This window comes from Patagioenas fasciata, chromosome 1 (genome assembly GCF_037038585.1).
Source record: "Patagioenas fasciata isolate bPatFas1 chromosome 1, bPatFas1.hap1, whole genome shotgun sequence".
Taxonomy (NCBI): Eukaryota; Metazoa; Chordata; class Aves; order Columbiformes; family Columbidae; genus Patagioenas; species Patagioenas fasciata.
This window is the reverse complement of record NC_092520.1, coordinates 94,000,508-94,012,659: the sequence shown is the minus strand read 5'-3', so window position 1 is coordinate 94,012,659 and position 12,152 is coordinate 94,000,508. Positions and strand designations below refer to the sequence as shown.

Below are 12,152 nucleotides of genomic sequence, written 5' to 3'. Positions count from 1 at the left end.
GCTGGACACTAGAGGAAAGCCTGAAAGAGACAATTTCAGGACAGCGAGCATGTTTCACACAGCAAAAATTATTCAGAGATTTCAGGAAGAATTCAGTTAAATGAAAGCAAGTTAGAACAACAAAAAAAAAATCCCCTCCCCAACTTAGAGAAACACCAGGTAGTAATGGCAGAATCTAGAGATGTGGCAACACATTTTAAAAAATCAGTAATTAAACAAACAAACAAAAAAAACCCCCACACACAGCAGAACTAGTGATTAGAATGGTAGAAATTGCACCATATTCATATCGCAAAAGAAGCAAACACAAGGAAGAATTGCTTGAGTAAAAGATAGATAGCGAGGTACAGAACCTCAAGACAGTAAGAGATCATAAAAGGAGCCAAAAGATTAGAAAAAATTGAAGCATTTGTTTTGTTCTCTATAGCATGTGCTGTTATACTTTGTTTTCATCCACCTAGTCCTTCCTGCAGTGTTGCCTTTCAACAGCCTGGTGCAGTACTCAGCAAGTTGCCCCTGAGCCCTGTCAGAAAATCAAAACATGAGGCTGAGCTGCCCTGAGCGGTCCTGTCCCACACCAAAGTCTGGGAGGGAACATGACCACTGCCTCTCCTCAAGCTCTGAAAATGGCAGGACTACACATGGCCTGCATAAAGCCACAAACTCTCCAGCAGATGATCTGGAGAACACCATACAACTGTGTAGTCCCATAACGCAGTATTGCCACTGCCAATAGCATCCATAAGCTCTGTACTGAGTTTGCAGAGTCTCAGGACTGAGGCTTCCTGGAGTTGCTCAGGCTGAAGTACAGCACGACCTGCCAGTGGCTTTCATCTACTTGGCTGAACTGTGACAGCAATTTGTCCAATTGACCAAGTGTCTACGGGTGACTTGTTCTATTGTTTATCTTTGTGTGGTACAACAATAGATTTAGGTAGAGACAGAGGATGCAACACAAATCTGTACATGGATGAGATGACAACAGATGGGGCACAGGCCTGGCACAGACCCCATGGCTGTAAACAACTAACCACATGCTCGACCTGGACAAACGTAACTTTAAGAGTAACAAATAAAAAGTAGCATGCATTAAAAGTGCCCAACTTCAATTATACTAACAATAAATTCTTGGGTTGCCTTTACATAAAAGTTATAGGTATCCACAAGATTTTTAGCTTAACAACTGGCTTAAGGAAAATAACCCCCACATACACACTGATGTCTTCTTCAAAAGGTTTAATAAAAATCATTATACTCACTAGTACACAGATTTTTTTTCCTATTTTATACCCACACACACACAAATTTTAAATGGTATTACAGACTGCCAATAGATACAGCTAATTATTCCTTTTTCTAAATACCAGTTTTATAAGGTAATCACCATTACTATATACTTAAGTTTTAAAAATACTATTTTCCTAAGTATATTGCAAATTTTTAACTGCAGATCACCACAATATTTTCGATTGTAAACAAGGGGTTACTTACTTGTACTGCCTTGTTAGAATTAAACAAAGAGCTCGGTTTCCATATAGAAGATGGTTTGCAGGACTTTAAAAAAAAACGAAAGTTAATAATGTGTAATACTTTTTAAAATCTTCAGGAGAAAAAGAAAAGTAAGTTTTCACAATAATTGTCTGCAAGCACTCTAGCATCAGCAATTACATACAAGCTTCCTTGAACAGTCCCATTGATGTACAAGTCACTAAGAATATTAGTTTTAATAATGTAATGATTTGTAGGATTTGGGCCAACCAATTCAAACCAATTCAAACCAATTCAAATCACTCTCAGCCTCCTTTAAAAAAAAAAAAAAAAAAGAGGACAAAAAAAAGGACAGAGATTTAAACTTCCTCCCCAACTCACTAGGCTCTGACAAACAAAGCACACCTCAAATGGGGCAAAGGTATGGCTAGTACGTTCCCTACAATCTCAGCTTTGTTTAAAACAAACAAACCAAACACCAATAAAAAGCCAAAAAAAGGCTTAAAAAGGTGGAAAGCATGGAAAAGCTAGCTCGACTGTCACATACATCCCATTTTATTTTGTTCCGGAATTCCTAACTTTGAAGACATAATTAAATCAAACACCTCACGAATGCTTCTACATCACTGGGTCTACAGCTTTTTCATAACCCTCTGTCAGAAACTGCAAAGGATAATGGCTCAAACTTCGTGGCAAAATCAGTTCCTTCAGCTGCAGAAGATGGGACACCCCTAGTGGCAGGAGATGGGAATTGTGATTTACAGATCAACCACAAGCTAAGGAACCACAGACAAAGGCCAGCTGGCTGATACTGGAGGTTGGGACATGTTGAAGGGCATGCAACTGCGTGACCCAGCATGGCACTAAGGGAAAAGACTTCGGACACCCTTCAAGGTGGCCCGAGACCCTTTGTGACTTTTCCATCCTTCTCAATCACCCCCCTCCCAGTGATGCCTGCGCAAAAGACCAAAGATGAGGCAGGCAGGCAATCCAGAGGACCATGAAAAGCTCCTCTGTGCAAGCACTGAGCTGGCACCCACCCACCATCCTGAGGAGCACCTCACCTCCGCTCACAGCAGGAACTGAACAAGACACTAGAGGATGCCACACATCACTGCATCCAACACTATGAACCCCATCATACACAAAGCGGAGTTGTAAGGATGGCAAAATCTCTCTCTCTTTTCTTTCTTTCCTATACCTCTATTCTTTCTTTCCTATACCTCTGTTCTTTTTCTTTTCTTCTTATAAGTAATACAGTAATATAAGATTAACAGTCCCACTTGTGCCACAAACTTTTATGTTTACCAGTTGAACCTAAAATAACGTAAATCCTTCTGCCACCAAATCATTTGGCAATTGGGCCAAGCTGCAAAATAAAAGTCTTTTGTTTACAGACCTTAAGTATCCTGTATACACTTTTCCAACCAAGGGGACCGACGAACCTGAGTCGCCTCTCCCTGCACCCATACCTCTGGGTGGGACTTGACACCCTGTGGTCAGGCTAAGCAGCAGTTCTAAAGAGCTAAAGCATTGCCCCCAACATACCTAATGGAGAATGAGAGGGGGGAATCAGTATTGTAAGCCAGCAACCATTTGAGAGGAAGCCAAGGGAGGATGCAGCTAGTTAGGGAAGGCGTGTGATGATGAAGCAGATGAAAGTCAGCCAACGCTGGGAGAATGAGAAAAGGAAGACAGTGCACAGAGGGGATGAAGGATTCCCTAGCTGGCAGACATCACTGAGCTATCCTTCACCTCCGGGTCTTAAGGATAAAGAACAATTTCCACCAAATAGCTGTAACAACAGGTCAGCTCTACAGCCGCCTGGAAACCACAAGGCTTCCTTTGCTCTTTCCAAGCAACAGAATTTCCTTTGCTCTTTCACTGAATTCTGATCCCTCCTCCCCCTCATCAGCTGCCCTGAGCAAAGCCTTCTCAGCCTGCTCCCTTGTCACAGGTACAGTCACTTCAAAGTCAGCCTACCCAACTTTTCAAGGAGGCTAAAATCAGCTTGAATTTGGGATTTAAACGTATCCTACTCTGTGACATAAAATCTGAAGCAAGACATCAGCAAAATGCTAATCCTTTCAACTGCACAATCATAAAGCTACAGACTTCAAAATGAAAAAGTAAAACAGTTTGCACAATGAATATTCTATGAAAGGTGGGACTTAGTGAACTTCACCATATTTCACACACACCAGAACTTGTAAAAGCAGCATTTGCATGACTACAGCACAAGTAGTGACTACACCAAACCTGCATTCTGTGGCTAATTCATATTATAATACATGCAGACCACAGCAGGGGGACAAATGCTTTATATGCATAGGGCAGAAATTCTCATTTAATCTCTGTCTTCTTGCCCCTGTAGACAGCCCAGGAAAGTCTCCAAAGCCTTTCAGCAAATGACTTCTGGGAAGAAATTAAACAAGACTTCCAAAAGGAAATTAAGCCTATTGCATACAAAGTTGTCAAGAGCAGATACTTAAAAATTTGTTCTTGTTCACTAGTTCTGCATCATAGACGAGATGATAAATACTTGCAACAGTTGGCCATACTGTTCTGCTGGAAGAATATTTAGCAGGGATGATACCAAAAGTGGCTGTTCACACCCAATAACTTGTTTCCTATCAGATTTACTACACTTACTGTTAAGTCATTTTAGATTAGTTTTAAACTCTAACTGGACTTTTGGGGCAGTAAAAGCATAAACAACCACTAGCAACAAGAAATAAAATAGAACAAAAATGTATTACGTAGCTTTTTTAATTAGGAATCATTCGGCCTCTAAGCAGATTGGCTCATGCATCAGGGTAAATCTGAATAAGCTGAACATATACAACACACTTTCGTTCTTACCAAAATTCTATGGCTTTAGTATATGACATTATAGCACGATCAAAGTTTCCTTGGGAAAACTCCTCATTTCCTTTCTGTTTCATTGATTCACTGTTCTGTGAAATCAAGAAAAAAAATACATTTGGCAGCCACTGTAATTAAACTCAGTTGCAATGAGAAGAAAACATTTAGCAAGGGGCAGCTAAGTTTTTATACTTGCAAAAACAGAATGTTACGTATGCACTATTAGTTGTAATTTAATGCTTTTAATTCATTGCAATTAATAAGCTCAAAAATGTACAAATGGAAATGTTACGCAAACAAGAATACAATGACCAATAACAAAAGAGCAGGACTAACTCTCAGAAGCTCTCCTGGATTCCATAATATAGTCATCATCAAAAGTGAGCATGTGTCAAATAGCAAAGCAGGCTGAGTACAGCACAGCTCAACCAGTTCCCTACTCAGCACCTTTCAGCGTAGCTACTGAACTACAGAACTGTAGCAAAGACACAGGAATTGACTAAACTCCCACCGAAAAAATAAAGCAAACAAACAACATCTACTCTAAAGAAACATAAGGCAACTTATTTCTGTGTTCTGATCAAGTTGAACAATCATCTATCAATAGTAACTGCATTTCCTTGAGGTTTTTTGCGGGGGAAGGAGAGGAACACTCTCCAATATACACTGGACACGTAAACAACTAATGTTCAGTTTATTAGACCAGGATCTCTCAAGGTCGCTATTTATGTCAGAACAGTTATTTGCTCAAGCTTTTGAAACCTTTATCTTTAATCATTTGGTCATTTTTATAATCCTTGATCATTAAACAAAAAAAAAAAAAACAAACCCACAAACAAAACCAAAACAAAAAAAACCCACAACACACACCACCACACAAAGCCCTCCCCACAAACACATTCTGATGTTTTCTTACCTTCCTACAGTTTTCACAGGTCACAGCTTTAAATTCTTCAACTAAATTACAATCTTCCAAAGCAACTTTGGTAATATAACGCTTGCCTGTAGACAAAATTCAGAAAAATACAGTGCCTGAAGAAGCTACCAAAGATTAAAAGTAGGGTTTATCTTCTGCTGCTAAGAATCATGCTCTGTTTTCTGACAGGAAGTGAAATTTGACATACCAACTAACAAAAACAAATTCAGCAAAAGAAACATTCAGAACAAAAGGATTTATTTATTATCGGGTAAGCCCAAAATAATTGGCTGCAGACTGTGAAACATTTAAGCACTTCCTTAATTTCAAGCAATCAACTGAACTCAATTGTTTTTTTAAAGAATTTCCACTTTGAAGATTTGTAGAGATTTGTATTTTAAAGATTTTGTACTTGAGTATTTAACTATAAAAAGATTCTTCTCCTTACATGCAAGTTCGACTTCTACCACCCTATTACTTACCGCAACAGCTGAGTTAGAATGCATATATGCAAAAAGTAAGATACAATACAAGCCATCTCACACCCATCAAAACCAGAAGATATAGGAGCTTTCTGTCATTTCAGCAGACGTTCTCTGCTAGTATTAATGCTTTACAGTAACTCCCACACGCTAATTTTTGAAATACGACTAATGTGTCAGTATTTTGACATAATTCTCTGCCAAATGTTGAACAGAAAGACTCAAATAACATTTCAGGCAACTTTCAACTAAGTTAAAGGACTACAGGGTGCACATACAGCTCATAATGGACACCAAAGTGAAAAAATGTTCTGAACTCCTGTTCAGAAAGAACATACGCATTGTAAGTACAACCCACATACAGAGGTTCAAGGAAGAATCAGCTGTTTCAAATAAGAGAAAAACAAGAAAAAAACCCCACACCACCACCACTATTTTTCCAGTCACTTCCAGACTAATGAAATACATACAAACATTAACTGTGTCATAACTATTACATAGGTGACTTTTCTCAGCATTGTTCCTTCAAAAAGTTCATACTTACATTCAGCAAAGAAAATTTCAAGATGTAACCAACCAAAATCACCAAGCTTCTCCAGCCTTTCCAGAATACTGACATCACCTGTGCATCTGAACCAATCAAGTGCATCCCCTACATCAAAGAAACCCTATTTCAGTTGAAGAAAAGGGAAATAAAGAAAAAATGGTAACTGATACTATACAAAGCCAAGTCTTAAAATAAAAAGAGCAAACACCGCATAAACCAACAGCTCATTGACAATATAGTGGAAGCATTCCATGTAAATATAAAAGACAATACTACTTACACTATGCACATGTTCCCTATTTGTTAGCCTTTGAAACAGACAAAGGTTCAGAAATATAAATATCTGAATAGCTCGAGCACAGCATAATACAGCATATTCACAAAATGAAAAGTCATTCTTTCATCAGGAGACAGGGCTGCCAATCAAATTATACAATTTTATTCAGAAACTTCTTTTTAATGACTGTGCACAAAACTGCTTCAGTGTGAAGCGACAAGCCTGATTTTAAAGAAAGCCACCAAGTTCTCCAGGCTGTTACACACGCAAGCCAGGGCTAAGACTTAATTCTGCAAATCATTACTTCAATTCAAGCTAAATTTAAATTGTTTGAGCTACAGAGCTTTATTTCAAAGAGAGGGATTGAGTGAAGAATGCCCATTACCTGGGATACTCCCACATTATCCAGGCCTGCAGATTTTAAAAAATAATTTAAGAACCCACGTGACTAAGACAAACCTCCCTAAAAATACAGGAACTGGGATATCCAGCAGTAACATACAGTTGTACCTATTCTGCTTCTCCTATTGCTACTCTCGGCTATGATACTGTCTTCTAACTTCAATGTTTTTATTTTAGCTTTTGCAGTTAACCTACAGAAGGTGGCAGAAACTAGAAAGTCGAAAAAAGTGACAAACAGAGGAAAACCAAGAACGTTCACAATCCAAAGTTTACAATCTGAAATATGTAGTTAGTATAGTTCTACTGTATATTGAATTTGATATTGAAAATGGATTAGCAAGTTTCCAAATCACACTCTTACTCAGCCATTCACAGTTCTTCAGAACCAATCAGCAGCACTATTTGGTAACCTCATAAAAGATTTCCAACCTGTCTCCGAGGAGGAGTACTTCTGCATCATTTCAGCGATCAAGCTTAGCCCACTTACGGTCCTGAAGCATTGCCATTGTTAGTAATAGGCCACGGGCTTTGTACAGAGTTTGCAAGACCACAGGGCTTGCTCCCAGCTTGTCCTCACCTGCTTAAAACTCAGTTTTAACTGTAACAGCAGTTTTATTCTGACCAGGTCACTATGACTAATTTGCATTACTTTTGTGTGGTAAACAAAAGCTTTCCCATAGACAGCAGTAAAAAGTGGTAATTTTTGCTATGACTAACATCATGTAAGGAGAAATGCAAAACAAGTATCATAGAGCACAGACCATGAAAATCTTAGACACACACAGTGCAGTTAGAAGAGTACAGGCATGGAACAGTAAAAGATGTGGCACAAGCTGACACTGGAAAAACAATGGAACAAGTGGCCAAATAAAAAAAAAAAGGGCTGTACAAAATTGGGCAAAAGAAGTTTCTAACATACATAAAACATACTATATATAGTAAAATCATATGTAAGTTAAACCTGCAGACCAAAGAAAATTAATATCAGGGTATAAGAGTGCATTACTGAACACAAAAAATGAACTTAAATAGATCCTAGAATGAGGAAGAAGAAAACATCAACAGCAGTCCTTGCAGCAAAACACTCCAGGTACTGATGACTATACACCCAACCAACACACACAAACACCAGGCAGAAGCCATTCACTTTAGGATCCCATGGATCAGTATGAAAGTGAACACAACCTCTTGAGAAGGGTCAGATACTAGGAGAGCGTGTATTACAATTTTAACTATATTATCAAAAAAGAGTTTTCCTTTTCAGTTGTATTTGTTTCTTCATTTTCTTTCATCTTCTGCAATAATTAATTTGGGAAGATTCCAGTTATACTAACAGTAACTTCTTGTCTCTACATCTAAAGCATGTTTGCCTTTTGCCTGTACCTAGACTTCCAGTGTAACACACCAGCACAGAAAGAAAGGACAAAGCAAAACACACCACAGAAACAGAACTGTGTGCTTATGGGATGGAATCTAGGAGTCCTCAAGACAGAAAGCAGAGAGAGCACTGAGACATCTCAAAGGAAAAGAACCTTCAACAAGAAGCATCAAATCTGTGAGAAAGCAATAAGGAAAGCCACCAGCAGGTACCACCACAGCTGATACTCAAGGGCTGACCTGGGCTTCAGCTACACAACTGAAATCCACCCGCCACACTGCAGTAGTAAGTTCCAAGAGAAACCATTTATTTCCAGCATGTGAACTACCTCTAGAGTTCTCACTCATTTTGGTCTTCTTAAACAGCCAACATTTATTTCACAGTTTCTGTCACACACAGATTTAACTTCGTGGATCACAGTTGCAACAACTGGCAGCCCCAGCCCTGTATACTACATATTCCCAAAACTACTGACTCTATTTATGTAAGCAATTTAAAATTCTGCATATTTGTACAATTGTCTTGTAAAGAAGTCTTCCTATTAAAAAACAGTTTAAGAAACTTACATTGTGTATTCTGCTGCCAATTCTCAGTATGCCACCGATAATAGGTGGAACATTCTGGAAGAGACATAGAAAACAAATAAAAATCAAGTTACTAAGCTCTCATAACTTTAGTTTCTATCTGCTCAGATTCAACTCAATAGCATTTTCTGTTCTGCTTGAATGCAGCTTCATTTGGACAGTTGCTCTGGTCCATTTCAAAGTTTCAGAATATATTTTTGTAATCAGCAGCAAATTCCCTACCATTTTTGTTAGGAAAAAAAAATGTTGACATGGAAATAGAGAATGGATGGATACTATGACATCTGGTTAGTAAAGTCAGCCACTTTAAACACTTCTGCAGTTATCAACATATTAATACCAAAGAACCAGCTGATACATCCAATGAAAACAATCCAAAACAACAGTATTTCCTCACCTGAGATCTTCTGCTTCTCCAAATAAATTTTACTATTGGATATACAATCTTTTACATGGAGAAGGAGATATAGGTTGAGGAAGTAAGAAGAGGGAAGCAGAAGTAAACAGAGGAATGGGAATATACACAGGCACAGGCCCTTGCGTATAAAGATCAAATGGGAGACTACCAGGAAAGGAAACAGTACAAAGAACCCATCACAAAGTGGGAGAACTGCAGGGACATCCTGAAGTACAAGGAGGTGAAAACAGAGAATTCAGATGGTCTGAAGAAAGAAGCAGCAAAAAGAGCACATGGAAGTATGAATCCACAAGATTAATAAAGTACATAAATACCTAATCATAGAAAATCATATAAAAGTAAGACGGACTGGAAAAGTGTAGCTTGGGGTTGAACACAGAATTTCAAACAACAAATTTATTTAAAAGCATGTAATATCTAAATTAAAAAAAAAAAAGAAAAAACTCTTCCCTTCAGTTGCCAAGAACGTTTCTTACATCATTCCTCTGCACTGTTAGTTTTCTGTTTCAAGTCAGCAACAATAGCATATTTAAACATAATTTGTTGAATGAGAAAAAAAAAGTATTGAACATCAGGGAATGGTGCCTTTTTTCTCACTGATATGACTCTTCCTTTGCAATTTACAAGGGCTCCAGTCAATTGTATTACTGACTCTGCAAATATTTATAAATTATCCCAACTGTAATAAAGCCTATGACACACTTTCTTCAAAGAAAGCTGCAACTCAACTATCAGATGATTTATTCAGTCCAGCAAAAGGAAATGTCTAATTTGAGATAAAATCTGAAGCTGCAGAACATACAGAATTAATTTATCTATTATATGTGAAAACTTACACAAAGTTAAAATACAGTACTTACCACAAGTTTTTTCATCAAATCCACAAGGTCTTCCAAAACCTGTAAATCACAGAGTCTCTTCCACTTTTCCTCTAAAATCTGTGAACTGCTTAAAAACAGAATAAGTTATTATTTAGAAAAATAAAATGGTGTTACATAGTCTTAATTATTAAAATTTATGGTCATCAGATCTAAACAAAAGCACAGTTACAAACTCAAATAAAGGCCTTCAGAGACGGGGAAAAAAAGCTGCAAATCTTTGGTACCTTTTAAGTGCTTAAATACACTCTTAGATTCCAAACTTTGGAAACTCATTCTTAGTGTTTTCTTCTGTACATTCAAGAACTATGTCTTCTGACCTTAACCAACTTAGCCCACTGGTTCAAACAACTTTCCTGCAGACAATTTAATCACTACAGAAAGTATACAATGATCTTTCACAGGTAACAAAAAGAAATGTAAAGGCTGATGAAACAACTCTGAGAAAGATTACTTACCTCCAACCAGCTACCAAAGAATCACTTTCACAATTGAAGAGAAGAGGCCAAAAGATGCGTATTTTAATAATGTTGCAATATTCTCTTAATATGTCAACTGGCTGATTGCACCACACTTCACAGGGATCAACACCTTCAAGAAAACAGTTAAGAATTTGACTACACAATTCAGGTATTAAAAGAAATCCAAGTCCAAATAAACATTCAAAATATCAGTTATTTCCATACTATTTTCCTAAGTACTATCTAACCAAAACAAGAAAACTTGAACACTCTAAATACATCTGTCAACTTGAGGTTTCTCATACATTGAAGGAGGAGAGAGAATTTATATGGAGGTAAGAATAGAGACCTGCTGGTAGGCTTTACATTCCTTGCTCAAGGAATTGCCTGTGTTCTGAATTGTATTGATTATAAATGAATAAATGCAGCCTGATTCTAATGAGGAGCCAAATAAGGGCTGTGATCTGTTTAATGGCTATAAGAGATACTATTTTCAAGATAAAACACGACCCTCTTCTAGCTCTACCCATTTAATTATTTTCTACAATAAATCCAGAGTAGTGTGGCACATAGCAGCGTGGTACTAAAAGATCAGCAAAATTATTCTTCTTTCTCCAGAGGCCATTATGTGCATGATACACAGCTCATCAAAAATACAATCAATTTCCTTCAGTGACTGTCTTTAAAAGGTAAAGATCCTTATTAGACTACTGAAGTGGCATCAAGTACTCTCAGAGCAGAAGCATTATTATCTGAAAGTCTATACACAAAATTTCATTTTACACAGCTGTTTGCATTCATATGAGTTTCCTATGTACCTCAGGTTACCATTTGTACAGTGAATACAGTTTTGAAGAACTTGACAAACTGTTGAGCCACAGTTGAGTTCTTCTACAACTATTAAAAAAACATATACATATAACTGCAAAACTTTACCTACAGAGATCAACTTAAAGGTGTCTTTACACATATATAGCTAAAACGTAGCTACAACTAAAACACAGGTAATGAACACAAGCCTTAAATCTCTATACTCATAACATTAATTTACTGCATGTATGTGCATATTATTGACTATTTACACTGTTCTTACAAATGCAAAGCAATGCTCTGAATACTACATTAGGACAAAAAGATGAGAATTCTTCCCGTGTAAAAGAACAAAATAATGCTTCTGCTCAGAAATAATAATTTTATACTTATTCAGACAACAACAACAAAAGAAAAGAGTGAAATAGCAATCGAAAGGTCCAAGCAGAGCACAAGAAGTGCATTAGAAAGTTAGGTAATATTGGTTTAGTCTACATACCTGTTTTAGGCTTCTGCTGTGATCGCTGTACAAATACTCCATGACTCTAAAGATAAATAATTTTTTTAACATCGCATATCTTGCAAATATTTCACAATAACTAAAGCAACAATTACTCAATTGTTTCTAAATATTAAACCAATATAA

At 37.3% G+C, this 12,152-nt stretch overlaps 1 protein-coding gene across 4 annotated transcripts in view; it reads right to left on the bottom strand.

The window, feature by feature from the left end:
* TTC3 (tetratricopeptide repeat domain 3) overlaps positions 1 to 12,152 on the bottom strand; it is a 67,111-nt gene that overhangs the window by 50,273 nt on the left and 4,686 nt on the right. For 3 of the 4 annotated variants that reach the window (XM_065862135.2, XM_071810947.1, XM_071810938.1), the window contains exons 3-10: positions 12,006 to 12,051; positions 10,694 to 10,826; positions 10,218 to 10,305; positions 8,922 to 8,975; positions 6,296 to 6,419; positions 5,270 to 5,355; positions 4,351 to 4,445; positions 1,492 to 1,554 (exon numbers count right to left, since the gene is read on the bottom strand). In XM_065862135.2, the coding sequence (XP_065718207.1) occupies positions 1,492 to 1,554; positions 4,351 to 4,445; positions 5,270 to 5,355; positions 6,296 to 6,419; positions 8,922 to 8,975; positions 10,218 to 10,305; positions 10,694 to 10,826; positions 12,006 to 12,051 (689 nt within the window). The remainder of the gene's footprint in view (positions 1 to 1,491; positions 1,555 to 4,350; positions 4,446 to 5,269; positions 5,356 to 6,295; positions 6,420 to 8,921; positions 8,976 to 10,217; positions 10,306 to 10,693; positions 10,827 to 12,005; positions 12,052 to 12,152) is intronic. The other variant, XM_071810945.1, reaches the window with a different exon arrangement.